A 27,856-nucleotide genomic window follows, 5' to 3' on the forward strand; every position below is an offset into this window, starting at 1 on the left:
TAAGAACTATACATGTCCCTCATGCCACATTAGACAGACCGTAAATGATGCATGTACTACATGTACGTGTAGACATATCGCTTGAGCTTTGACTAGTCATAGGGCCACCCAAGAGCACTGTGATTTCTCGATGTATTTCAGTATACAGAGTGGCAAGTACCCGGGGAAGTGATATGCTATGTTCGACGTGGATTAGGTAACAATTCTTGTCTCTGGGAACGTGAACAAGAGCATCGCGCGAACCTCGCCGGTCAAAATGCGCAGGTGTCTAGTACAATTTCAGCATAAGCAGCCCATGGCTGAAGAGGTAGTAGATCTAGCAGAACAAGAGTGTCCGCTACTGCAATGGAGATCCGAGTCTAAACCAGGATGTTAGCTACGCAACGGCGGGCGAGAAGCATCTAGTAGACAGCGACGAGTGCTAAGGGCCCTAGACAGCGTTCTGCGTAGCAAAGCATATGCTAAAGGTGTCGTGTTCTGCCGGGGGCGTGGCTGGGGTTCGGGTTGGATAGGCGCCGCACGAGTGAGGTCGAGATAAGAGCGAGGACTAGGCCTCTGACTGGGTAAGTATCGAAAGTCTCATGTCGTATACTATGATGGCTGCTTGCGATCGTTATGCAAGTAACGTCGGGTTGGTGATAGCCACTAGAGACAGCGTTCATTATCGAGCTACTAATGATGGTATATTTGTCTTTCTGCTGTCAGAGTGTGAGTCCGGTCCGGGAGCGTGTTGATGGCACGTGCCGTCTTTTGATTCCTGCGGACATGGTCTTGAACTGAAAAGACTCCAAGGCATTCGGGAACGACCAATCTGATGGAGGGAGGCGCGCAGGTCGCCCGGAAGTCTACCGTCCAGAGACACATAACATGTGTACTGGAGAAGACGTGGAATCCGAATAGCACACGGAGAACGCACGTGATACACCCATGTGCCTTGAGGGAATTGAAGCTGGGACAACGCCAGTAAGAGAGGCAATCTGACCCGAGCATTGACTTCCCATGGCCTTTCAACCGAGACGCCGCGGGTTGACGTCACATCGATCGTGAAAGATGCTTAGTGTCCGAGAAGATCACGCAAGGTACTGTGTAAGCCGAAAGCCACACCATGGGCTCTCGAATCTCATTGTTGCGAAGATGAGCACCTCAATCAACATCGTCCATTACGATTGACAATGCTAATCGGCCTCGTGACACAGTATGTTCGAGCGCGCTGAGTTTGGCCATGGCACTGATCAGACTGGGATCTTGGCTTTCTACTCTTACTTTCTCTTTCACGCAAACCTTCTGATGCCTGTACTCGAATGTCCGATGTACCTCATCATGTAGAGGTACACGGCTAGAGCCCAGGGCAGCAGCCAGTGTGCCTCGGAGACTGAATCCAGACTGTGGCTCCTCCGGAGCAGGTTCCAGAGTTCGTATTTCAACAAGGATCGCAGCATCAGAGACGTACAAATGAAAGGCAACGTTTGCTGGCAGAGGCGGTGTAAAGATATTCGGTAAGACACTGGTCTCATTCCACTCAGGGATAACGTCTGGGGAGCCTTTCAGATTGTGACGAGCTTCCTGGAGATTGTCATGCAGTAGCCGCAGCTGGCCGGAGATGAAGTTGGCATTCATGGCGTCGCCGGTCCAAGTGCTCACATCTATTATGTCTAGACAAGTGTTTATGAGCGTGCGAGCGCTGACAAGCTGAGGGACAGTAAGAGTAGGAGAAGATGGTAGAGTCGAAATGGTGAGATCGTATGTCGCGGAGCCACGCGGTGGAGGGAGCGACGGTACACGAAGTTTGACATCCTGAGCCGTTAGATGATTTCATTCTCGAGAGGTAGAGGAGTGAACGTACGCCTTTAACGATTCGTGTCCCCTCCCGTGTGATGAAGCCTTTCAGGGTTTCTGACTTTACAGTTGACAGCACCAGCGTTGCTCCAAATTCGCTAGGCGCCAGTAGGGCCGCACACTCTTCTAGGCCAGCTTTGAGGGCCTGTAGAGTCTCTTGTAACTCCCCAAGAAGCCATTCTAGTTCTCTTGTCTATGGGACACAGTTAGCGAATGCAGCATTGCAGGACTCCCGTAGACAAACCTGCGAGGCAGCTTCTTCTTGTAGCAATTGGTCTGGAGGTATTGGAGGCCAGACAGCGGTGGACATGATGGTCGAGATTCGCAAGCGGCTGGAGAGAAGTAGTACTGCTATTACCGTTGCGCATGGATGTGATCCAGTGAGGCGTGATGTAGTAGCGTTAATCCATAGCAGCCTGAGGTAATAAGCAGTATTAGTGATGATGCACAACTCTGCATAACTAGCTCCCTCTCTGCATAAACCTCCTTGTGATCAGCGTGCACGGACCAGAGCATCTCCTCGGGCCGGGGTAATTAGCTGATTAGCTGGATCGGGCGCTACCTAAGTTGGAAGGCATGCACATGTTTACTCCTCAGGCATCTTCGCACCTCAGGCAGCAAACTCATGGACGTTCGATCCGATCGCCAGGCAGACACTCTGCTTTACTCTGACATGAGGTCAAGTCTGCACGATCTGCCAACTTCGCGCTCGTGTTAATAGTCTTCGGTCTAGACCAACTTTGAGCTTTTGCTGCTCTGTGCAGTTGTCAGTTGAGTTGATGGTGACGAAAAGCTTGAGCTAGCGTGGGTTTGGCGTGTCGTCAGGTCGTCAGTGATCGGAATACGTCATGCACAATTGGCACAAGCTGCCTGCGTATTAAAAGCTTGGTTGGAGCCGTGCGCCAACGAGCAGTCCAGCGCATTTCCCCAACCTCGCCCTTCAATCTCTTTCTCATCCATCCACGACCTCACTCTATCCCTGTCGCGCCTTTCGGTCCGATAATTGTCTCCAAATCACCTCCAACCTCCTCGGATCCATCTCTGACGCGATCTCTGGTAATAGTCACGTACAATGGCTGCAGCGCGTAAGTCGCACGGGATGTCCCATACATATGCTCGGGCTCATCATTGACGCTGTGCCTCGCAGGACCAATCGTGGGACTTGTTTCCCTTATTATTCTCGCTGGTGGCATCCTGCTACAATTCTTCATCATCCTCTCCGGCTCCATCAACAGCAGCCCTGAGAACCTCGTGTATTTCCTCCAGGCAACGACAAACGGCATTAGCAACGCGCGCAACCCAACGAGATGGACATACTTCGCTCTTTGCGGTGTGGATGGCAACAATCACAATACTGATTGCGGTTCCCCAGTGCCCGCTCTTCCATTCGACCCGAAGCGTAATTTTGGCACTACCGACGGCATACCAGAATCGCTCATGAGGTACGTCAAGACTCGTTGAAATCAGCGCCATCCTAACAATCTCGCAGCGGAAACCGATACTACCTGCTGTCGCGCTTCTCATGGGTCTTTTTCCTGGTCGCGCTGATCTTCAGCATCCTGACTCTACTCACTGCGCTTCTCGCCCTGTGCAGCCGTCTCGGCGCATTCCTCACCTCTGGTCTCGCCACTCTTGCCTTCGTCTTCCAGGCTCTTGCTGCGGCTCTCATGACGTACGTTGATCTTTCGAGTCTTACTACCTTTGCACTTATTGACATGTTCCAGCTCCTGGGTCATAATGGGCCGCAATGCGTTCAGATCGAGCGGCCAAGACGCTAGCATCGGTCGTTACGCCATGGGGTTTGCCTGGGCCTCCGTTGCTTGCTTCCTCATCAACATGGTTCTTGGCTGTATCGGCGGCGTTACTGGAGGCAAGAGCGACAGTACGTCTTACAAAGCGCCCAGGAAAGGGTTCTTTGGTCGCAAGCAAAGCACCAGATCTCGAGGTAGTTTCCGCGACAACCGCATCAAAGACGACTACTCATAAACATATTCAGACATCTAACCGCCGACACGAGAACATGTGAGAATCAGCTCCGCGACTGTTCCGGACTGCTGGGCCATGGAGAGAATTGAATAATATACCCCTTCAGCAGAGCTTCGTCTGTATCGTTCGATGGAAGACATCCCCCTAACACATCTTTATTGATAAAGATTTGAACCGCGTACACGCAAATGCTAATCTAACAGCACCAGCAATTGAGGATTAAAGCGATTGAAATCATCATTAATGTCTTTTACCATTCTTACTGGGGAGAAGCCCGATCGCTGAACAAAATGTTGAATGTAATAATGAACTAAATAATGTCTCGAATAAAACTATAATAACACAAACACATCATGAAGGCTTTGTCCGTAACATATCGATCAGCTCCTCTCTGTAGGCCGACTCAACTCGTGATATATTACTATGAAATTGCAAGATTCCCTTTACGTAGACGTTTTGATGAGGCGACGCCCAATCTCAGACGAGACGTCTGTCGCGGGCCCGAGCGTTCCCCACCACTCACTGACAGGAACTGCTACTACGTAATGCTCACAGCTCTCCACATGCCAGTGGCTCCAACGTTTATCTTCCAACACAGCGTTCGGTCCTACATAACTTCCAACTCGTGTCCATTCACGCAGCATTACTTCGCGCGAGCATGGCGGCCCCGATACTCAACCCAACAAATGGTTCATCTCCCACAATGGCGTCGTCGCTCCCGCAAGAAGTTACAGCCTGTCTTCAGAATGCACGTTTCGTAAGTGCATACTCTCTTACCAAAAATGGTGCCTTGCTTGCGAATGTGATGTATGTTGACAGGTATTCAGCTTCATCTCGCAACATCTGCCGACAATATACCTCACGTATCCCTCATGAACTATACCTACCTTCCTGCAAATTCCTCGCCCTTCAATAGGTCACCGGCCATAATCATGACCACACAACCTTCTAGCACAAAGACGTCGAATCTCGCCTCAAACCCACGAGTGTCTCTGCTTGTCCACGATTGGGTCTCACATCGACCCCCAACCCTTCCCGAATCCACTGCGTCAGGTGGCTCAGCACTTACTGCACTTCTACAAAACTTAAACACCGCCTCCCTGAGTCGAATAAGTGCGACGATAAACGGCACTGCTGAGTTACTTGAAGGAGGTAGCGAGAAGGAAGCATGGTTCCGCAAAAAGCATATCGAAAACAACACATTTGGACCAAGCTCCGAAAGCCAAGCACAGGCCGCGCTAGGCTTATTCTCGAGCAGCCCGTCGGATGTGAGTGGATCATTAGGTGATGATTCTGGAGATGGTGATGGAGGGAAGAAACACTATGTTGAAGGAAGTGAGACGAGAGTCGTGCTAGTCACTATCAAGGATGGCCGGGTGAGCGATTGGAAAGGAAGTGTACAAGACTGGAAAGTAGAGGAACCACTCATGAATGGTACGTGAGAGAACGTGTCTATTAATGTGCGGCTGCTATGGCAGTCAGCACCAAAACACGAGATGCCTTAACAGGACAAGAGTATTACCGTAAAATCGCCGAATCACTCTTCGAATCCAACAAATGCCAGCATCTACTCAGGCTTCATCGCTTGCGTTGTCATACTGCGTAGGACAGAGACACAGTCAATAGCATATGTTGCTGCATGACCACTTCTATTTATTGCGCCCAATGAGTGACGCTCTGCTCTATAACACAGTTCGATCGGGCGGTTTGTGCATGGGAGTAATGTATTATATCACCAAAGACTCTTTGTTCTGAATCTGCTATCAATGTAAAGCTCTCCCCATTGCGCACATTCCTTGCTATGGTACTTTGGACTAGGATAAGTTACCGGGGTGATCCCTTCATCTGCTCACTCGAGCAAGCGACTATTACCCAGCAGCAGAAGTCGAAATTACTTACGATCAGGCCACAGTCTCGCATGCGCTGATTTTTAGAGTAAAAATGACTGGAGGGGGCGCTGATTGAAAAGCGAAAGCGATGTTTTCCAATTGGAATTATGGACTGACGACACACTTCTACTGGATCCGCAATCCGGAACTCTTCTGTGAGAAGAATCTTTCGAGGGGTCGCTTAGACTGGCTAATATGCATATCTCCCCTTGAAGATGCACTATAAGGGTGGATAATTACTTTCCCACCTGCATGTCCATAGTGCTGAGTCGAGGGGTGCCTGTCCTTGTGGAATCAGCATAAATGCGACCTAACCTCGCAGAACCTAATATGTACAGTCATCAGACATTCTTCTACTGACAACATCATTTACAGCCATATGATGTTCATAAATTTGTTTCTTCTTCTTTGGACGGCGTTTGTGAGTGCCAGCTCTTTGGCATACCAACAAACGCCAGGCGCTCTACAACAGGTGACCGACTTTGGCTACAATCCCACAAACATCGGATTCTACATATATGTGCCGAATGCCTTAGTGAGCAATCCCGCTATCGTGGTTGCTGTACACTACTGCACTGGATCAGGTCAGTCTATCCCAGAGCGTGCGTGTAACGAACTAATGTTTAGTAGCCCAAGCATACTATGATAACTCCCCTTATAAGACTCTCGCAGAGCAGTATGGATTCATCGTCATCTACCCAGAATCACCCTGGAGTGGCGCATGCTGGGATGTGAGCAGCAAAGCAACTCTGACACACAACGGCGGCGGCGATTCAAATGCCATCGTCAATATGGTCTCGTGGACAGTGAGCAAGTACAGAGCCGACACTTCCAGAGTCTTTGTGACTGGCCTTAGCTCTGGTGCGATGATGACAGTCAGCGCTCCCCTACCTACTCCCAGTCTTTGTATTCTTTCTAACGCATCCCCCCCAGAACGTCCTATCAGCCACATACCCAGACGTCTTCAAAGCCGCCACTCTCTACGCCGGCGTCCCTGCTGGCTGCTTCGTCTCAGACACAAACCAGCAAGCAGCCTGGAATACGTCCTGTGCAGAGGGTCAAGTCGTCCACACACCCGCCGTCTGGGCCGACATCGTAAGGGATATGTATCCCGGCTACAGTGGGCCCTACCCTCGGATCCAGATCTACCATGGCGGCGCAGACACGGGTCTGTATCCGCAAAACTACTACGAGACGTGCAAGCAATGGTCAGGGGTGTGGGGATACGACTACTCGAAGCCGCAGAGTACGCAGGTGGATAGCCCTGCGAGTGGCTGGACGAGGACTGTGTTTGGACCAGGCGTGCAAGGGATATTCAATCCGGAGGTGAATCACAGTATCAGTATCTTTGGGGATGAGGATATGAAGTGGTTTGGGTTTACCGGGGTGAGTCTGTGGTGAGAGTAGTCTTTTCGCACACGAAAGCTGAGGCGATGATAGTCTATGCCATATCCCCCTCCGAGCACAGGTGCCCCAATTGCGATATGGGGGCAGTGTGGGGGCATCATGTGGACTGGGTCGACGAAGTGTGCTGATGGGCTTGGGTGTGTCAAGCTGAATGACTATTACTCACAGTGCCAGCGAGAGCGCTTGGGCAACAACGGGATGTCTCCTGAGTCCTGATACGCGACCTATTCAGCGGTGGAATCTTCAATAATTCCCTCAAAGTCAACCGCTTCTAGGAGGCGCACTATTGGAGATTTCACTGAGAAGTAGGAGTGAAGATACTGGACGGAAGAAATCCCGCCCAGCTGTGATAGTGGATTAATATATATCTGGGCACGGCGGGCCGCCGGGATCTGGGATGAGCAGTCGGATGCCACGCCTTAGCAGGGTTCTCCGCGATGTCAAGTATATCCTTCCAATCATAACGCGCTTCTTGGTTTCAATCTTTATGCTTATGTTTAGTCAAACTTTATTACGTCGGGTCTTGCGGCTCTTGTATACCCGTAATCGCTCTGTGTTATAATTCCTGCTAATGAGCCATCATCTAGTTCGTCAAACACTCCAGCAATATCGCTCCTTTATCGGCATCAAAGTAGTTATCCCATAGACTTCAGATGATGCTTCTAACAATATTTCTCCTGCTTTTCATATTGGCATGGCGTTCGCAAGATCCTGCATGGAGCACTCATCTTGTGACGAAGCGCAAGGTGGCAACTTGAAGTAGTCGCTCTTATAACAAGCTATCTCGTCCATTAAACTATAGTTATGAAGGTCAAAGGTATACCCATGTCTCGGTGTCATCGCCAACTTTGAGAAGATGATAACTTTAAACTTACCGATACTCCTCAGCGCTATCAGCGGGTGTTTACTGCAGCTTGTACAGGGACAGGCTGCCGGCTATGCACAATGTAAATGTCTACTATAAATACCAGCTCCATGAACTCACTTAGAAACTAGGTGGTGGACCAGAATACACCGGGCCTACTACTTGTGTGGCTGGATATAGTTGCAAGGTTCAGAACCCCGTAAGTCATACAATCGTCTGAGGCTTGAATAGCTGACTGAACTCGTATAGTTCTACTCGCAATGTGTACCATCAAGTGAGATTGTGTCGTCTGTGAAGTCGTAAGTGCTCTCCCCTATGTTTATAGAGCTAAGAACTTACAACTAAATACAGGTCTGCAACGCTGGTCACATCAGCCAGGTCGAGCAGTGTTTCCTCAAAACCTGTATCAGCCGCTCCCACAACAAGCCCTTCGGGTACCTCTGGTGTCAAATGCACCGGGACATTCAGTCCAATTTCAGCATCAAGCTTCGTCGCCGCTCTCAACCCAGGATGGAACCTCGGAAACACTCTAGACGCGATACCAGACGAGACAAGCTGGGGTAACCCAGCAGTAGTAGCTGCGACATTCGACGACATTAAAGCCCAAGGCTTCAAGAGCGTTCGTCTACCAGGTAGGTAGAACTCATTCCATGCCACGCAAACCGACTCCACACTGACAAATCGCAGTAACGTGGGCCTACCACTTCGCCGGCGCCGTAAACACCGGCACATCCCCCGACTGGACCATCCAACCCACCTGGCTCCAACGCGTCTCGGACGTCATCGACATGATCACTGCGCGCGGCCTCTACGTGATCGTCAACGTGCACCACGACTCATGGATCTGGGCCGACGTCACACAGGAAAACGCCAACTACACCATGATCGAGGAGAAGTTCTACCGGATCTGGTACCAGGCAGCCCAGAAGCTGGCCTGTAAGTCTTCACTTGTCGCGTTCGAGCCGATCAATGAACCACCTGTCAATACTGCGGCAGACGGGGCGCGGATAAATACGTTCAACGAGCTGTTCTTGAGGGCGATTAACGCGGTTGGTGGGTTCAATGCTCAGCGTGTGGTTACGCTGGTTGGTGGTGCGGAAGATTCGGTGAAGACGAGCCAGTGGTTCGTGAGGCCGAATGCTTCCTATACCAACCCCTGGGCTATACAATACCACTACTACTCTCCATGTAAGCCCCTGACCACGCCTCATCCCTCCCACCACCTCCCCCTCCCCAACTCCGTCCTTCCAGCCAACACTAACGCCCCTCCAAGACGACTACGTCTTCTCCGCCTGGGGCAAAACAACCTGGGGCTCCGCCGCCGACAAAGCCGCCCTCGAGACCGACATCGCCCTCATCCGCTCCAACTTCACCGACGTGCCCCTCCTCATCGGCGAATGGGCAATCTCGCCCGTGCAGACCGAGCCCGCCGCGCGCTGGCGCTACTGGGATTTCCTGATCCGCACCGCGGCAAAGTACAACACTGCGACCATATACTGGGACAACGGCAACGACAATTACAACCGCAACACTCGGGTCTGGCGGGACAAAACGGCGGCCGATATCCTGATTAGTGCAGCGAAGGGGGCGAGTAATAGTTTGCCGGATGGGACGACGGATGCGTCTGCGTCTGAGCAGTCGAGTAGTGCGTATGTGTGGCTCAGGAAGGGCGAGGCTGCTGCGGCGCAGAGCGTGCCGTTCTTGCTTAATGGGAATACGTTCAAGAGTGTGTCTGACGGTGCGGCTGTGCTCAAGCTGGGCTCAGATTACACGGTCTCTGGCTCGAATATCACGTTCAGCGCGGCGTATCTAGCCCCTTTTGCCACGGACACAGCAGGTATCAAGGCAAACCTCACAATTACCTTCTCTGCGGGTGCTCCATTGGCCCTCCAAATCGTGTCCTGGGCCCCGCCGACCCTGTCTTCCTCGAGTTCGAAAGCAATAGCCGGATCCGATCTCGTTATACATGTCACTTACAACGGCATCCACAAGCCCGCGACCGTGCGTGCGCTAAAGGCGGACGGTACGTATCTCGTCGACGACTGGACGGTGTATCTGCCTGTGCTGCAGCAAGCTAGGACGACGTTCGGGAGTCAGTGGCGCTGGGACTGGAATCAGGAGAGCGTGACGATCACTAGCAGCGCGGTCGACGCGGTGATTGCGGGTGGGCAGAGTGTGCAATTCATGATCGAGGCATGGCCGCGGGTCAGTGGGAATAACGTGAACTACACGCTGACGGTATAGGACTTTATGCAACAAGCTCTATATACATACACGTCTTATATACTGTATTGAACCTCACACTACAACCCCCAATCACCCCAAGTCTACCATCCCCCCAAAAGCCCCTTTACCCCCCTCGTCCCTCCAGAATCAAACTCGCAATCCTCTCCGCAACAGCATACACCGTCGCACTCAAATGCCCACTAACCTGCCCCATCACACTCGCATCCACAACCCTCACCCCACGCACCCCATACACCCTCCCCTCCCCATCCACCACCCCGCCCCGCTCAAGCGGCAGCATAGCACACGTCCCAACCGGATGATTATTACTCCCATACGACGCCTTGATCCACCCCGCCCACACCGCATCACTCGCATCCGCCGGCACAGCATCCAGCCCGGGCACCAATTCTGCACCTACATACCCGCTCAGCGGCGGCGTGGCATATGCGGCACGCACGGCCTTTGCAAGCGCCACGGCCATGGCGACGTCGTACTCGAACATCCACATATTAGGCGTGATGGCAGGCGCATCCAGCGGGTCATTACTAGCAACATGTACGCTGCCGCGAGCGAAAGGCAGCAGCGGCCAGAAAGCAAGGATGACTTGGGGGCCGAAGGGGGCCCAGAGGAGTTCTGCGGCGGGGGTGCTGGAGTTGAAGAGCAGGGCAGCTTGGACGCGGAGGAGGGAGTCCTGGGCTGCGGGGCTGGTGGCGTACAGGCTGGTGCGTGCGATGTGTGCGGCCATGTCGGGGATGTGAGCAGTGAGGGTTGCTTCGAAGGCGTGGGTGGCGGAGCGCAGGATGTCTGGGGCGGTGGCCATGGTGGCGAAGGTTGGGTATCCGGTCCAGGGGACTTTGCTTTCGTAGACGAAGGCGTTGTTGGGTTGGTCTTGCATGTGCATGCCGACGCCGGGTAAGGCGTGGACGAGCGGGATGGAGTGCGCGGCGAGGACGGACGGGTGGCCTATGCCGGAGTGTTCGAGGAGAAGTGGACTGCGGAGGGAGCCGAGGGAGATGATGAGTTCGGAGAGGGGGCTGGGGCTGAGGTGTATGGATGAGGTAGCGTTTGAGGGAGTGAGGATTTCCACGCCGATGGCGCGCGGATGAGTTGTGTTGTTACCAGTAGATGATGGAGATGGGCCCCAGAGGATCCGTAGTGCTTGCGTACGAGTGAAGACGTGTAGATTCTCCCTCGTCTCCGCCTTACCCCAGTAATACGCCCTAGCAGCATCGGATCGTATATCAGTCTCCGCGTTCAGCGTCTGCGGCCATGTGCTGAACCCCCTGACCGTCCCGTCGTTCGGATCCTCATTGAACGGCCACCCTAGCGCCTCATTCGTCGCGCGTAGAATCCCACTTACATTCTGTCCCATAAGATACGAGCTCCAGCCCACACCTACGTTGCCATCCTTCCCATGCACAGCTTCGACGTACGTCGCACCTTTAGCCTCACGCACGGCGTCGGGGCGTGTAAATGTTTCTGATTTCTTATAGAACGGGAGCAGCGATGACCATGTCCAGCCGGTGTTTCCGACCGTCTCCCAGGCGTCGATTTGAACAGATTCGGCACGAATATATGTCATGCCTACACTCGTCAGAAGCGAAATCACTCTTCCAAGTTCCCTCCTGAACAACAACACACACAACCCCCATGATAACCCGTTCCCAATCTCCACCAAAGTGATCTCTTCGCCTAGAAAAGGGAAATTCAAAACACACCATTCAGAACACTCGTACCACCAAGCGCCCTTCCAGCGCTGTAATTCAGCACACGTCCGTCTTCGTCCGGTAGTGCTGCATAGAGCCAGTCCAGCTCCGTGTTCTGCGCAAGCCCGAACGCACTCACATTCTTCACGCGCGCGTCGTCGTAGACTGAACCGCCTGCTTCGATGACAGCGACGCGTATACTGCAGTCTGCAGATAAACGATTTGCGAGTGCAAGGCCAGCAGTGCCGCCTCCGAGGATTATGTAGTCATATGTTTCGTTCATACAGGCACATATTGAGGCTATTGAGAGGGTGGCAAGTACATGGAGGAGACGCATCATAGCCGGGTGAGATGGAGGAGAAAGAGATGTGGATTTGAAGATGCGAGAGGCAAGCCGGTGTTCATATAGACTATTTACTAGCTGATTTGAACCTTATAACTAAGGCAACGGGAGCGGGACGGGACCTGTTTCTGGAATAGATGAGCCGGTATTTGCCACGTGAGCGAGAGGGGAAGCGGGATAAGCGGGATATGACGGGGATGCAAATGCGGTTGGAATCCTTCGCGGACGCATCAGAAACCATATTTCTGGGGGCCGAAGAGGTCTAGCTATTCGTATATTTTTGGCCTCTGATCACCTAGCCTAAGACAACTTCGAGATACCAAGCGGTAAAATGCAACTGCAGCAAAAGGGTATGTTGAACAAGCTAAGGGCGATATTGTACAGCTCCATGCTGCAACAAATGGCTATGATTGTCCAACTTGGAATGCGGGTAATGTTTTGCTCAGACTTAATTGCCATGTTCCATATATCGCTGGGGACACACTTAATCTTCTTGCTGGTATGAGATCTTTCTCATCTCTCCAAGACGGGTTCGTGCCTGCGCAAGCGAATTTTCCAGCTGCAGAATCTCAACCTGGAACCTTTGTTAGCAGATGGACTGAAGATAATGATTAGATCTCTATGGTCATGCAACATACCTGCTGTTCCATCTCCTGTACTTTAAACTCATGTCCACTGAGCTTGCTGTAATCAACAACCTCGTTGTCATCACGGTTTCTTTGTGCAATAATCTCCTGGACCTGCCGTACAAGGGACCTGCAGGCACTCGTCACCGCTTTACTGGCTGTTTCCAATCTGTCCTGACTCTTGCTCATGAAGGAGGCCTTGACTCTGCTGGCTGCGACGAGCTGTGCCGTGCTGGCTGCGACGTCGTTACTAGCAACGATGAGCTGCTCGGGCGAATTGCGTCCACTGATGACGCCGTCGGCAGTCTCAATAAGCAGATTCGTCGACGATGCTACAGCCTTAGCTGCGCTGATCAACCCCTCTGTCCACCGGTTGTGTTTCTTGTAGAAAGCAGTTCGCGATGCAGCGCCACGACCTTCTCGTACAATTTCTTGCTGCGATGCCGTCGCCGCCTTGATGAGCTGGGCGATTGCATTTGTGACAGCAATGGCGGCGGCAAGAATTGAGTCATGGATCTTGAGCTCGTAGGTGGAGTACGAGTCACGAGGCTTGTTCATGAGCTTTGTAAGTCGCTCCGTTGCAGCGTCAATGGCATTGGCAGCATTGGTGAGTTCACGGTCGACCAGGTCACCAAGATCTCCCTGAGCGTTAGTAATCTTGCTCTTGGGGGCAAATGCGTCGGCAAGCTTGGAGAGCTTTTGCAGATTTACTTGGACATCATTGTTGTTATTGATGACAACGTCTGTCTTTTGCAGTGGCTCCAGTCCCTCCAGGCGGAAGGACTGTAAGTTGCGGAAGAACTGTAGCGTAGAAGATGCAGCCTGTCTTGCAGCATTGATAAGTTGGTCTCCTTTCTTGTCATCCGAGGCAAAACGCGTAAGCCCCTTGGTATTGCTTAGAACATCGGCGATAGAGCCCGAAAAAGCGTTAACTGTGCGAATGATCTCAGCATGTCCGCTAGTAGCTCCATCGGCGATGAAGTTGTTGAAGGCCGTGGAAAACTCCATAGCGTTCTGTGACGCCTTTTCGATCTGCGATAAGACAAATGCGCCCGACGCGTTCTGGTTTCCAGCTTGCATCGAAGAGTCAAGCTCGTACAAAGCTTCGTCCACACGCTGCACTCCACTTTGTAGTACCGAGTCGATGATATCATTGATGCGTTTGATGTTGTCAAGAATGAGAGAGTCGATCTGTCCGTCCATGGCTCTGTCCGTGTCACCCTGGCCTAACTTCAATTCGTTAAGCTCAAGAAGAGTTTGATCCATGCCAGCCTTGAAAATTTCCAGTTCCTCTTCCTTTTCACGAAGCTGGCGCTCCAGATCCGAGTCTCCTTCTCGATACTTCATGTGGAAATCTTCTAGCTGCCTGGTTTTGTTGCGGAGAGCTTCTTCAAGGTCGGCTATCTCCCGATTATGTCTCGAGAGCATTGCCGAAAGCTCTGAGCCTTTTCCTCGTTCCGCGTTTTCGGCCCTCTCCATCGCGAATCGAAGCTCTCGCTTGAGCTTCTCCAGCTCTTCTTTGTGCCCACCCTGGGAACGATCTTTGTCCAAGTATGCTTTGTCGCGTTCTCTAATCATATCTGCTAGCTCCAAGTTCTTCGTCTTCAGCTCACGTGAGAGCTTTTCACGTGCATCAATTGCTTCCTGTGCTGAAGCCGCTTTTACTTGAACTTGCTTGAACTTCTGCAACAATTGCAAATGCTCGTGTCGAAGCTGCGAGTAAAGCTTGGCAAGAGCTTCATATTTAGTCCTCCAAGTGTTTAACTGCTCTTGAAGGGCACGGATTTGGTCATCTTTGGACTGCGATTGCTGTTGGAAATTTGCGTTGAGCTGATTCAGCTCCCCCTCCAGTGCTTTCATTCGCTGGTCGTATTGCGCAAGCATTAACTGATCCTGTTCGTATTGCTGCCTTGCACGAAGATTCTCCTGCTCCAACTCCGCAAGGCGACCTTGCGTCTGCTGTGCGTACTGATCACGAAGTAGCTGATCGTGAGCAAGACGCGCCTGTTCTTGCTGTAATCGTTGCTGCTCTTCAAAGTCTCGCTGGGCTTGGAGTGACTGCTGTTGCTGCAACCGTTGGGCCTCCTCCCACTGAGCCTGTAGCCGTCGCTGCTCGGCCTCATATTCATCTTGCTGACGCTTCTGCTCGTTTTTCCAGAACTCGTTGATAGGCTCTGGATCGGGTGCATTGGATTTTGGAGGTGATTTAGGGGCTGCGACTTCCCGTGCAGGACGTGTGGGTAGCGCTGGAGCAGATTCATCTTCTGACAGTAGATTTGGAGGATCCTGTGGCAGCTTCGGGACTGTAATAAGGCTTGTGAGATACCTCAGATTAGAGCATTCGTAGTAGAATTTGACCAAGCGGTAGTGCTGCGCGTCGTAACGTCCTCTCAGGGGAGATAGAGCTTCATCGTCTCCCAAGGCTATTTGATTTAGCTTCCAGTCCTTGATAAATAGTATGAATACATACTTGTATGCATGGCGCGAAGCATGCTTGTGATAAATTTGTATATACCATAGCTCTCTTGCACTAGCGGCACTAGTGCGGAGATACGGCACTCATTGTTCTGTCCGCTACGGAAGTGCGAGAAAATCAGTTTCTGGAAAGAGTCGATTTGGTCCTGCAGCGTCATAAGGTCTGAAATGGTTTCATAGCTTTGAAGATATGTATTAGCATTCTCCACTCGCGATGGAGTATGTACTTACCCCTCGTTCGGGTCATTGATCGATTTGAGACTAATGTATTCTTCATACTCGAATGTTCCTATTCAAGTTCAGTATAAGCTCTTCATTCACATATATGGGCCGTACCATTGAATTCCGGGTGCTGTCGATGGAAAGCGAGTTTAGCGAGGAGGAAATATACATATTCCTGAATCAATGGCATATACCCTATGATTATGAGCAGTCTGCCAGTATATATTTCGGAGATGATAGTACCTCTTAGGCCGTCCCCGCCTCCTGCACCTCGAGACAAACTTTCTATCCAATTGACATTGGCTTGCGCCTCTTTAAGTGCTATCGGATGGCCTTCTTGTAGCACTTTGTGAATGGTTTGGAGGGCTTTGAATGTTTGAACCTCGTCAGCAAGGATTGGTTGGCTGTGTGTTGTAAGTCATAGCGCTTGAGGGGTAGCAGTGAGTGCGTACACTTTCATCCCAGCCCAAAACGATCCCGACGATTTATGGTCCCAAGTGTATACAATCGCGCTTCGTACATGTTTTCCTGTATTGTGTCAACTCTGAGCTGCTCGATCTTCGGTGAATAGGACTTCGCACTCTTAGGAGCTGTCTCATCTGGAACCATAAGTTAGCAGGCTACAGCTTCGTGGCAGTGAAGATAGCATACCAATACTTGTCGCTTTCCGAATGTTGATCGCAAGCTCGGATTCTTGCCTGGATCTGCATCAACTAGTTACTCTTGTATGATAGATCTTGCAGCTCACTTGGTCATGTCCACATTGCGTGTGGACCCGTGGTAAGCCATCGAACAGGCGCGCTCGAGGCGCTGGACGTCGGGAGTGTTTGCGGAAGAATTGGATCGCGGCACCAGTACACAGGCACGGTCCTGCAGGTGATTAGATGGTTATATAAACGTTGACTGGTGGATGTGTGCGTAGAGCTCGATGGCAATGTAGTTGTGAGGTCGGACTGCTCCTTGCACCAGACCGGAGCTTCGGTCGAGGTGACGACGATTCTTGGCATTACGCCAGCTCACACAGCCTGAGGTTCAAACCTCTTATCGGTCTCGCAGAAATGGATGAAATGATCATTACAGAATTTAACTCTAGATGCTCTCGTTCTGGTCGCCCAGAGAACTCCAAAATATGCTATGTATATCTGCTCAGCCTGCGCCCCAAGGCCTCTCGTGGCTGTGGCCATGGAAAGTCAACCAAAACACCTACGCTATGCAACCAAATCTACAAACCGCCCCTCGCATCATACGAGCGCTGCTAATGAAGTAGCTCGTCGTTTCCCACCATGTTTGACATAGGGTCTGCTGCTTGCCGACGCTTGCGCCTGTATTCGTCCATCTCTTCCTCCGTGATACCTGCAGCCATAACATCAGCCGTTCGTTTCCTCGATGTTGCATCAGCCGGGGCGGTTGCTTCATTTTGCTCTGCGCGTACAACTTCGACGTAATTTTCCGGGGTTTCATTATGATCAAGCCCCAGACTTTCACCTAGTCTAAGGCGGCTCGCTTCCTCCAGGGCCGTCTTTCCCTCCTCGCCAGTACAATAGCTGTTCTTGACGAAAGAGTGGCAGCACGCATATCCCCATTTGAAATCTGACCACCAGCTTCCCCATACACTCGTGTGATTGTTGATCAGTACGTCTTCGGGATACTTTGACTTTGCCTTGACCTTCGGCGCCCCCTTGATTCCTCCATGTTCGTCATATTCAACATAGCGTTCTGATTCGACGACCGCTGTTTCTTTCAATGACTTATCGGTGACTTCATCTTGTCCCCCATACTTTTCCAGTAAGGCTTTGTGATGGGCGAGCTTCTTGGCTTCTGCCTCTTGTATTTCTTTCTTCCGTAAAACTTCTCCCGATGTAGGATTAGCCTGTAAATGTATCTTATTCTTGCCGCGCTGCTCTTGAGTCTCCCAGGCATACTTTTGAGCCCTTTCGAACTCTGCCGCATCCCCTGATGCTCTCATGAACCCCTCCTCCGCGACTAGAGCTGCAGCTTGATCCGATGTAGCTCCACTATCAACCATAGAGCGCGTCTTTGGATCATACTTGGCGGAATCTAGATCGAGATTGACTAAGTATTTTGCGGTGTCCTCTCGAAGGCGGAGGTTCCGTGTGCCCTTTGATTGTTGGCGACCCATTTCAGTCTCTTCTTCATACTTTGCGCCTTCGTCGTCCTCGCCCCCTTCCGTCAATGCTCTCGCTCCCACAGCCTCTCCTTGCGCGGCTTTCTTCATCGCCTCGAGTTGGTTGTACTCCTCGACTATTGAGGCGTACTCAGATGAATCGAAACCGTTCCAGCGATCTCTCTTAGCTTCCCAGCCAAGTTTAACATCCTGTATGATCTCATCCGCTTGTATGTCCTTGCCAGTCCATTTGGCGCCTTGTTTTCGAGGTCGTTCCAGACAGTCTTTCGCCTTATGCGTCATAGCGCCACAGTTCTCACATGCACCTTTGCGATATTTGGTGGCAGCTGGTCCTGCCTTGCGCCCGCGATCGTACCATTTCGAATCTTCGGCCGCTTTTTGTAAACGTTGATGCTCTAGGTAGTCGGCAGACTCGTCGATATCATTGACATAGAAGGGCTTCTTCGAAATGAAAGACGGAATATATTCTATCGCAAGATTAATTATTAAACTCAAGCTGCTTGTAGGTAAGGACCGACCATTCTTTTCTTTGTTCGCCACGGACACGTCCACGCGCTTCTTGGGATTCGCTGGAGGCATTTTTGAGTGTGCACGCCACACCGCGCATGTGTGTGTCGGATCACTGTTGATAGAATAATGGTGCGATGGCCAGGCATTACCTCGCGGACTCGCGGAACCTTGAACTTAGTCTGTTGCGATTGAAGAGGTCAGCCCTACGAAATGCCAAGCCGCTAATTGAACCATGTTACAACGCGTCGATGTCATGCAAGCGGACGCGATTTGCCTCATCAACAAAAACCAACGTTGATAACTACACGATCCCTGGTCCGTTGCGCTACATCATGTTATGCCGGCTCGTGGTCACCGCTTATTGGAGACTCGAATGGATACATTTCGATTCCGTTTGAACTGCCTGGACCATTACCAAGCGACCCCAACTGAGTTAGACCCGCAGTTATCTTCTGGTGGTGGTCTCTCGCAAAGACACAATGCTCCACCTATTGTTGTCATTCGTGCGTTTGGGGCAACGGAGACTGGACAAAAAGTGTGTGCTCATATACACGGGGCTCTTCCTTATGTGTACCTGAAATACGAAGGCAGTCTGGACGATGATGCTGGTTTGTTTCTTCTACATAGCATTGATTAAGGCTGACAATCGTCAGTCGACAGCTATATGCACGACTTGCGTATTTCAATCGATCACGCGCTTGCTACTAGTTACCGCAGGAATGCTTACGATGGGAAAGCCAAATTCGTAGGCCATATCACACTAGTAAAAGGGGTGCCCTTTTACGGCTACACTGTTGGGTATGAGTATTTTCTTAAAGTCTACATGTTGAATCCGACAAACATGACGCGACTAGCGGATCTTCTATCCCAGGGCGCTGTAATGAATAAAGTCATCCAACCGTTTGAGATGCATCTACAATTCCTATTACAATGGATGTGCGATTTTAACTTGTACGGGTGCGCCTATATCGACAGCGCAAAAGTCATGTTTCGCAGCCCGGTTCCCGCATACATGGACATGAATAGCCTGTCACACAAATGGCATGACGAATCGATACGTCCTGATTGGATATCAAACACTGAGAGCTTCCCCAGACAGAGTCATTGCTCCCTAGAAGTGGACATATGCGTTGAAGATATCTTGAACAGAAAAGAGATCCGACCAAGGCCCCTTCATCAAGACTTCATTGAAAGGTTCCACCAGATTGGTCCAGATGAAAAGTTTGTCAATTCTATGGCCAGTCTATGGCGAGATGAAACCCTGCGGCGAAAGAGGCGCATGGGTCTAAAGGACCCAGGTAGCAGTCCGTTCCCACCTGAAGTCTTTGTTTCCATGTCAGCAGGCCCTAGAAACACGGACAGTGGAGGTTGGATTCATGAAGACGAGTTTCGTCAAGTCATCGAGGATTTGATCAGAGAAGAAGAGCAGAAAGGCTCCGACCCTGGCAGGAACTTTGAAAACTTTTTGGAACGAAATACCCTTGAGAAAGGGGTTCAAACTGCACTGGAAAGTGTAGCTGACCTGTTTTCTCATAACGTCCGCCGCGCTCGATTAGAGCCTCTTGAAAACTTCACAGTCTCAGAGGCATCTTCGGATCGCACTCCCGAACATGTCAGTGACGATATGACCATCAATCTTGATAGAGAACCCGATGTGTATCGTTCAGAACTGGAGACGATTGGTGAAGAGCCGGGAAAGGGGATAGATTCTATGCTCGATGATAAGGTGATGCAGAATGGTAAACGCGTGCAAACTTCGCCGGCGAGAAATCGTGCTAAACGATCACGAATATCTACATCCGAACCGCTGTCTCCGAGTCATGCAGATATCAATGCTCGAGCGAACAATGATATAATGGCAGCAATATCATCACAGAGTAGCATCAAATCCACAAAGGGGCCCACAACCTTCTCGTTCCCAGTCGTAAAAGACCCAAACGACCCGGAAACCAGATTACGATTGAGCCAGCGTGAATTCTCTAATTCGCAAAAGGCCCCACAGACACCTGCGTCAAAGATCATTCAGCAGTTTTCCACCCCGGCGGCGACACGAACTCCTTGGGGTCTCTCGATGGAGCTTACCCCTCAATCTAATAGGTCTCACACTAAGCTGTCGTCCGAAGCCGCTCAATTAGTAAAACACTTACAAACAGGGTTGATAGGAACCTCTAGGTCCTATTCCCTCTTCTACGGTTTCTTGCCTCCTTCATCGAGTCTTGTTGAGTCATCGATGATAGACTATGGCGTTCCGCCGACAATTTACCAAGATGCATACTATGGCGATGAGAAAGACGTACCAGATCGCGCACGTGAGTACGCAGGGCGAGAGTTTAGATTACAAAGTACAACTATACCTTTCCTCCCTGCGTTCGATGCTAGCGGAACTTCATCAGCTTGTCGGGGCGAAAACTCTCCGGTACTTGTGGATAAGATCACGGAGGAGCTGCGGCATTCTCGTCGTCGTCATGGATGTAGCTACCGATGCTGGGAATATGCTGAGTCGCCTCCTGCGTGTAAAGAGGTAGAGAAGTGGACGAGGGAACAGCTTTACGCACGCAAATCCGATTTAAGTCCTATGGGCTCAGGCTCGACATCGAGCACACTAGGGCAGGCTAACGTTACTGTGCGGAGCGATCCTTCACAAATTGAAGGCCCAACTCAGAGAAACAAGCATGGCTTTAAGTTCTCCCAAAATAAAGCCTCTACGAGCGTTCTGCATGAAACGCAATATATGAGCATCATGAGTTTGGAAGTACACGTGAACAACCGTGGTTCTTTGGTTCCAGATCCTGCAGAGGACGAAGTGGCCTGCATATTCTGGTGCCTTCAATCAGACGATGACGGGGTTGCTAGCTCGAACGGCTTACGAACTGGGGTGCTCGCGTTGTCCAACAACGTGCAAATATCTGAACAGATTCGTGGCTTCCTATCGCCTGATATCGAACTTGAGACCGAAAACGACGAACTAGATCTGATAAACCGCATGGTTGATATTGTTCGAGAATGCGACCCAGACATTCTGACTGGCTATGAGGTGCATAACGGATCTTGGGGCTTTCTCATTGAAAGAGCTCGACTAAAGTATGAATTTGACATCTGCGATGAATTCTCTCGTATGAAGGCACAGTCTCATGGTCGTTTTGGGAAAGAAGCCGATCGGTGGGGTTTCACACATACTTCGACCATCCGGATTACTGGCCGGCATATGATCAACGTATGGCGAGCCATGAGGAGTGAACTCAACCTGCTACAGTACACTCTCGAAAACGTAGCGTTCCATCTACTACATAAACGCATTCCTCACTACCACTATTCAGACCTTACCAAATGGTATAAAAGCGGTCTACCAAGCGACGTCGCAAAGACGACCACGTACTTTCTAGATCGGATCCGCCTCAATATCGACATCTTGGAAGCAAATGAACTGGTCGCCCGCACGAGCGAACAGGCGCGCCTTTTGGGGGTAGATTTCTTTTCAGTCTTTTCTCGAGGGTCACAGTATAAGGTGGAGTCACTGATGTTTCGTATTGCAAAGCCGGAGAATTTCATTCTGCCGTCTCCGACACGAAAACAGGTTGGGCAGCAGAATGCTTTAGAGTGTCTACCCTTGGTAATGGAGCCACAAAGCAATTTCTACAGCAGCCCTCTCCTTGTCCTGGACTTCCAGTCTTTGTACCCCAGCGTCATGATCGCATATAATTACTGCTATTCGACCTGCTTGGGACGTATCGTCAGCTGGCGAGGACAGAACAAGATGGGTTATACCGACTTCAAACGCGCACCAGGACTGCTTCCTTTAGTCAAGGACTATATCAACGTTGCACCAAATGGTATGATGTACGTCAAACCGGAGATGCGCAAATCTTTGCTGGCCAAGATGTTAGGAGAGATCTTGGAAACAAGAGTGATGGTGAAGAGCGGAATGAAAGTAGACAAGGATGATAAAACTCTCCAACAGCTTCTCAACAACAGACAACTTGCCTTGAAGCTGATTGCAAATGTCACATATGGCTACGCATCTGCGTCTTTTTCTGGTCGCATGCCTTGTTCAGAAATTGCGGACAGTATTGTGCAGACCGGGCGAGAGACTCTCGAGAAAGCTATCGCTTTGATCCATTCTGTCGATCGATGGGGCGCCGAAGTAGTGTACGGCGACACTGACTCACTCTTTGTCTACCTAAAAGGCAGGACAAGGGATCAAGCGTTCAAAATCGGCCACGAGATCGCTGCAGCTGTCACCAAGGCCAATCCTCGTCCTGTCAAGCTAAAATTCGAAAAGGTCTATCATCCCTGCGTACTTATCGCCAAGAAGCGCTACGTGGGCTTCAAATACGAATCACCTTCACAGACCGAGCCCGATTTCGACGCTAAAGGTATCGAGACCGTCCGTAGAGATGGAACTCCTGCAGAGCAAAAGATCGAGGAGAAAGCACTGAAGATGCTGTTTCGAACAGCTGATCTCAGTGCAATCAAGGGCTACTTTCAGAGCCAATGCACAAAGATCATGTCTGGCCGCATCAGCATCCAAGACTTCCTTTTCGCCAAAGAAGTCAAGCTTGGCTCCTACTCCGACAAAGGCCCACCACCACCAGGTGCACTTCTCGCCACAAGACGCATGCTCAACGATGCACGTACAGAACCACAGTATGGCGAGCGCATACCATATGTCGTTGTCAGCGGGGCGCCCGGCGCTCGACTCATCGACCGGTGCGTTGATCCGGAAGTCCTCCTCCGTGATGACCACTTAGAACTTGACGCCGAATACTACATTTCTAAGAATCTTATCCCGCCCCTCGAGCGCATCTTCAATCTTGTGGGCGCGAACGTCAGACAGTGGTTTGACGAGATGCCGAAAGTGCAACGCATCCGCAATGTACAACAGCATCAAGCAGATGAGATGGAACAGCCTATTCTTAAGAAGACTATGGAGAGCTACATGAAAAGTTCGTTATGTATCGTATGTCGTGCGAAATTGCCGCCGCCCACAAACGAGCAGGAGAATAATGCTAACTCTCGAATACCGCTTTGTGACGCATGTAGCAGGTTTCCCTCGCGCTCTCTGCTGACGCTGCGGAGACGTATGCAGAAGGCGCAGACCAGAGCGCAAGATGTAGAGAGGGTGTGTAGAAGCTGTGCTGGTCTCACATTTGGTGAGGAGGTACGGTGCGATAGTCGAGACTGTCCGGTGTATTATACGAGGGTCAGGGAACGATCTGGGTTGGCTATGATACAGGACACAGTTGGAGTCGTTGTTTCCGCGCTGGAGACGAGTGAGATGGAGAAGGAGAAGGACCTTGAGTGGTGAGCAAGTCTTTTCGGCCTGTGTTGACGTAACATACTTGTATTTTTACATATATGTATTACGATCAATTCACGGTCCAGGGTCACATGAACATTTCCAAGTTGTTGAGATGTACAGGCCGCCGGAGGGCACAGCCTTGTTGGCGGGGTAATGGAATCATCCATACATGCGAGCAGGATGTAACAGTGGCACTTCAACCCCACGTCATATTGAAACGTACACTTACCTCCCAAACATCCCCGAAAGAAGTCTAGCAGGTTGTCGAAATGGAGCCTGTAACAGCATTGGGCCTTGCCGCTGCGACAATACAGCTGGTCGACTTTACCCACCGTGTTCTGCGGACGACGAACGAGATCTGCAAGGATGGCAAGGCTGTGGACATCGACACCTTGCAAAACACTACGTATGACCTGAAGAAGTTGTCAGTCCAGGTGCAGAAACGCCAGAAGGTCGAACAACTTCAAGACCCCGTAAGATACGCGTTGCACTCGTCACTTGGACTCGCGATTTGACGAGCTACAGGATCTTGATATGATAGCGAGCGGTTGCCAAGACGTTGCTAAAGAACTCCTAGATGGTCTTACGAAGTTGACGCGAGGGCCCGGCCGTCAAAATACGTGGTCGGCTAGTCTCGTGATAGCGTTTCGAACTATCATGGCGAAGGACAGGATAGAGGCGATGTCGAAAAGGCTAGAGAGCTATCGGGCTCAGATGCACCTACGGATGGTCAACTCGCTGGTCACAAAACTCGATCTACATAGTACCGAAACCAGGGAGCAGTTCCTTGCTATCGGACGAAAGCTAGACCCTCCAAGGCTCTCCGATAATTCACAGACATGTACACCGCATGTTGTTGACCACCCTTTAGAGTCTCACACTGGTAACCTACAGACAGAAAATCTGTCCGAAAAGCTCTTACAGGCGCTCAGCTTCGAGACACATGATCTACGTGAAGAAATGATTGCCAATCATCATATTTCGACATTTCGCTGGGTACTGTCGGATAGTACCGAGAAGGCTGAGTGGTACCATCTACCCCCATGGTTGCGGAGCAATGAGAAGATCTACTGGATCCATGGAAAGCCAGGATCAGGAAAGTCAACACTCATGAAATACATCGCCAACGAGCCTAAGACAGCGTCTTTGCTCAGGGACTGCAGCGATAGCAGGGTTCTTGTTCTGGCCTCACACTACTTCTGGCTGACCGGGTCGCCTCTCCAGCAATCCAGGATTGGACTACTACGGTCTTTGCTGAAGCAAATACTTCTATGTCACCCATCTTTAATCCATGACGTATACCCCTTCTTGGAGAAAGACCTTGCAGGACAAATGACAGGGCCTGAACATGTCTCAGGCTTCCGTATGAGTAGGCTCCAAGCTTCTTTAGAGTCTGTATTTCATAAGAGGAGTGCAACTCATCGCTTCTGTTTCTTCATTGATGGTCTTGACGAATGCGGAGACGACCATGATGAACTTGCGGAGTGGCTAGAACAATTGTGCCAGCACAACTCTAATATGAAGCTAGTGCTCTCAAGTCGATCCTGGAACGTTTTCGAGGATGCCTTTGGGTCATATGCTAGCATGAAAATGCAGGACCTCACGCGCCCAGATATCGAGAGGTATGTTGCTTCCAAGCTTGAAAGGAGCCGAGGCATGAAAATTCTTCTTCTGGCACACCCTGGAGCTGCTGAAGTCTTCAAGAGTCTCATATGCACAAGGGCCGATGGGGTCTTCCTCTGGGTATCCTTAGCAGTGGACTCTCTACTCAGAGGCTTCTCAAATTCTGATTCACTCGAGCAATTGACACAAAGGGTAGAGTCTCTGCCAAAAGAGATTGAAGGCTTATACTCTATGATATTCGACTCCATCGATCCCATGTACCGATGTAGCGCTGCTAGACTACTCCTTGTCATGCTGGAAGTTTCAGACTTAGAGTCAATCAGTGTTTGCTTTTTGACCGAAACTTCGATGGAAACGGCCATGGATGCCACCATAGAAGATCTAACGTATAAGGATGTACTCATCTACGACGAGACTGCACAGAGACGATTGGATGCTTACACCAGAGGTCTGCTAGAGTTATCCAAGTCAAGCGACTTATCCAGCTCAACGCGGTGCAAACGTGTGTTGTTCATTCACCGAAGCTTTGCAGATTTCTGCCGAACGGACCCGTTCCTTGCGATATTGCTGAAGGATTCCGGAGAGGATTTCGACCCACACCATGCGATGATGTGCGCCAAACTAATGCAGTTAAAGAAGAATATCTGGCTTTCCAACGACCACAACCAGCCAAGGGCTCTGGGATCTGTGCTGACCTCTTTGTGGCATCATGCCCGGAAGACCCAGAAGCCAATTCAATCACGTTCATCTATTCTTGAAGAGACTGAAGAGACCCTCAAAGTTATCATGGGATCTGATCGGATGCAGAATCGTCTTAAGCATAAAGAGGCCAGGGGCACCGCTGCGAATACTTTACTGGAAGTAAACGAAATTAAAGCAGATCGAGGACTCCAGATCTATTTCCGATTGAACTTTCACGAATCATATTCTGGGCTACACGAGAGGTTCCCGTTCTTACTCACTGCTATCAATTTACGCGACCCAGAGTACGCCGTGTATCGAGTAATCCGTGATCCAAGCATGTCGTTTGCAGACAAAGTCTCACTTGTAGACGATATTCTCGTGGTAGGACTAGGTCATGAGACATATCGCGACAGACAAATGGATGTTAGACATATTTTAGGTGACATTGAAGTGCAGATAGAGGCCTTAAAAGGTCTGCTCACGGATATCTCCAAGACACGAGCCGGAACGGATTATATCTCGACGCTCTGGCGAGGACTTGTGAGCAATATGTTCGCTTATCTTCTCGAGAGTGTCGACGCAAGAAGTCCGGTCCTGCTCTATCTCGCCATAATGTACCTTTTACTTCATCCTACGTTCGGACTAGGTCATGAAGATTGGGAATTTCGTCCAATTAAAGTAGGCTGGATGCTTCACGAAAGGCGACGGGCTTATTTACTTGAGGCAGCTTTGGAGATTGAAGGGAAAATATCTGCTGTTAGCGCGCTTGGTATTTTCGAGCATGAATACCCAGTGTATGTGGCTAAGCGGTATAAAGTGTGGAACATCTCCGCATTATGGACTACAGAATACAAGGAGCGTTTTGAAGCGAGCATGGAAATGGTACAGACCCGCCTTCAGGAACGCATGAATGAGACACACGTGTCAGACTCGACCGTGACATGAGACCATTGCCCTTCTCACAAGGCCTTGCTGTGACGACTAAAGATGCTAAGCTACAATTCCGGGCTATCTCAAAGGAAATGGAGGAATCGAAATGAGACCTTATAGCGATCATGATGTACTATAGTTCTAATACTATAGCAGAACTTCATATACTCACTCTCAACTAGGAATCAATCATACAACGTTACATCACTTATAGAAGTAGATGGCACGGCAAAAGTCTACATATACCCCTGGAATCTTGAATAGCTTAGGACAAATGTACTAACAAGTAGATTCTAGTTGCTTCTAATACTTTTACTATGTGGAGAGATGAAGCCTACGAGTCTTAGGAGTACAAAATCTATACTTTCGAGTGGAGGTAGTACAATCCTACTTTAGTTGACTCAGGGCTGTAAAGCGGTTATCTACCATCTCTCTGTATAGTATCGAATGTCGCAAGGAGAAACTGATGATCTCAGGCACAGAGGTCCTTCTCAAGGCGGATTAATGTATCTACATAGCACGTGAATGTCAGGCCCGGCCATGTATGCATTGCACCATACGCTGCGACGATTTTCATAGACTGCAACAGGATTACATCAGAGGTTGGCGTTGTCGCGCACAAAGTTGTCTGAGCACACTGGCCATAATAGTATAAGATATACCCCTATCTCCTGCCATGGAAGGGGTATTTCTCGCGTTGATACTACTGGAACATGTATGATGGAAGTTCCTAGGACAATGGCTTGGTCATATCTTACTATCAAATTGCTTGAGAAAACATAGAGAGAAGCTGGTCACCCTATTCGAGTGTATCGTTTGCTATTGAGCCTCTTCATGGAGATGGCATTCCCGCTTGTGGGCTGTACACCGACTTTGCTGTCCCTACAAGCGTCCTTGGTCAGTATTTCATAGCGCTACTCGCTGGAATAGTCCAGCGCCAGTGCCTAGTTTTCCAGACTGCTTTTGACTTCTGAAAGCATCAATACTGTGGGAAGACTGATCATGATTTATGTTACGCGGTATCTCGTAAACAGACAGAGTAAGAAACTGACTGAGGTGCTTAGGACGGGAGCTTTCATC

General features: G+C 50.3%; 9 protein-coding genes across 9 annotated transcripts; 6 read left to right on the plus strand and 3 right to left on the minus strand.

Annotated features, from left to right (window-relative positions):
* Positions 1-902: 902 nt before the first annotated feature.
* Positions 903-2,382, minus strand: EJ05DRAFT_386686 (uncharacterized protein). Its single transcript, XM_033741285.1, has 3 exons — positions 2,081-2,382; positions 1,844-2,029; positions 903-1,794 (listed from the first exon to the last, which is right to left on the minus strand). Exons 1-3 carry the CDS (start codon positions 2,144-2,146, stop codon positions 1,144-1,146), a joined length of 903 nt encoding a protein of 300 aa, XP_033599785.1. The 5' UTR covers positions 2,147-2,382; the 3' UTR covers positions 903-1,143.
* Positions 2,383-2,585: 203 nt separating this feature from the next.
* Positions 2,586-3,998, plus strand: EJ05DRAFT_386664 (SUR7-domain-containing protein). The gene is made up of 4 exons (XM_033741284.1): positions 2,586-2,921; positions 2,984-3,278; positions 3,326-3,508; positions 3,561-3,998. Exons 1-4 carry the CDS (start codon positions 2,909-2,911, stop codon positions 3,820-3,822), a joined length of 753 nt encoding a protein of 250 aa, XP_033599786.1. The 5' UTR covers positions 2,586-2,908; the 3' UTR covers positions 3,823-3,998.
* Positions 3,999-4,349: 351 nt separating this feature from the next.
* Positions 4,350-5,677, plus strand: EJ05DRAFT_386750 (uncharacterized protein). Its single transcript, XM_033741286.1, has 2 exons — positions 4,350-4,579; positions 4,650-5,677. Exons 1-2 carry the CDS (start codon positions 4,481-4,483, stop codon positions 5,262-5,264), a joined length of 714 nt encoding a protein of 237 aa, XP_033599787.1. The 5' UTR covers positions 4,350-4,480; the 3' UTR covers positions 5,265-5,677.
* EJ05DRAFT_386775 (alpha/beta-hydrolase) lies at positions 5,678-7,314 on the plus strand. The gene is made up of 3 exons (XM_033741287.1): positions 5,678-6,295; positions 6,342-6,586; positions 6,645-7,314. Exons 1-3 carry the CDS (start codon positions 6,091-6,093, stop codon positions 7,110-7,112), a joined length of 918 nt encoding a protein of 305 aa, XP_033599788.1. The 5' UTR covers positions 5,678-6,090; the 3' UTR covers positions 7,113-7,314.
* A 616-nt stretch (positions 7,315-7,930) lies between these two features.
* On the plus strand, positions 7,931-10,260 carry EJ05DRAFT_531982 (glycoside hydrolase). Its single transcript, XM_033749056.1, has 6 exons — positions 7,931-8,065; positions 8,115-8,182; positions 8,233-8,282; positions 8,335-8,615; positions 8,671-9,171; positions 9,257-10,260. Exons 1-6 carry the CDS (start codon positions 7,975-7,977, stop codon positions 10,225-10,227), a joined length of 1,962 nt encoding a protein of 653 aa, XP_033599789.1. The 5' UTR covers positions 7,931-7,974; the 3' UTR covers positions 10,228-10,260.
* A 73-nt stretch (positions 10,261-10,333) lies between these two features.
* EJ05DRAFT_528972 (alcohol oxidase) lies at positions 10,334-12,623 on the minus strand (the record flags this gene model as incomplete). Its single annotated transcript, XM_033748920.1, has 2 exons — positions 11,949-12,623; positions 10,334-11,904 (listed from the first exon to the last, which is right to left on the minus strand). Exons 1-2 carry the CDS (start codon positions 12,256-12,258, stop codon positions 10,334-10,336), a joined length of 1,881 nt encoding a protein of 626 aa, XP_033599790.1. The 5' UTR covers positions 12,259-12,623.
* Positions 12,624-12,745: 122 nt separating this feature from the next.
* Positions 12,746-18,309, minus strand: EJ05DRAFT_500878 (ANTH-domain-containing protein; the record flags this gene model as incomplete). Its single annotated transcript, XM_033747042.1, has 12 exons — positions 12,746-12,835; positions 12,900-15,310; positions 15,358-15,542; positions 15,594-15,651; positions 15,699-15,779; positions 15,828-15,988; positions 16,037-16,112; positions 16,166-16,183; positions 16,236-16,282; positions 16,333-16,454; positions 16,867-18,197; positions 18,249-18,309. The coding sequence occupies 12 exons, from the start codon at positions 18,307-18,309 to the stop codon at positions 12,746-12,748; spliced, it is 4,641 nt and encodes a 1,546-aa protein (XP_033599791.1).
* Positions 18,310-18,613: 304 nt separating this feature from the next.
* Positions 18,614-23,889, plus strand: EJ05DRAFT_528990 (DNA polymeras-like protein zeta catalytic subunit; the record flags this gene model as incomplete). Its single annotated transcript, XM_033748921.1, has 2 exons — positions 18,614-18,848; positions 18,894-23,889. 2 exons carry the CDS (start codon positions 18,614-18,616, stop codon positions 23,543-23,545), a joined length of 4,887 nt encoding a protein of 1,628 aa, XP_033599792.1. The 3' UTR covers positions 23,546-23,889.
* On the plus strand, positions 23,678-27,287 carry EJ05DRAFT_386847 (uncharacterized protein). The gene is made up of 2 exons (XM_033741288.1): positions 23,678-24,012; positions 24,065-27,287. The coding sequence occupies exons 1-2, from the start codon at positions 23,809-23,811 to the stop codon at positions 26,789-26,791; spliced, it is 2,931 nt and encodes a 976-aa protein (XP_033599793.1). The 5' UTR covers positions 23,678-23,808; the 3' UTR covers positions 26,792-27,287.
* The last annotated feature ends 569 nt before the right edge of the window (positions 27,288-27,856 follow it).

Source organism: Pseudovirgaria hyperparasitica (assembly GCF_010093815.1).
Source record: "Pseudovirgaria hyperparasitica strain CBS 121739 unplaced genomic scaffold EJ05scaffold_9, whole genome shotgun sequence".
Lineage (NCBI taxonomy): Eukaryota > Fungi > Ascomycota > Dothideomycetes > Acrospermales > Acrospermaceae > Pseudovirgaria > Pseudovirgaria hyperparasitica.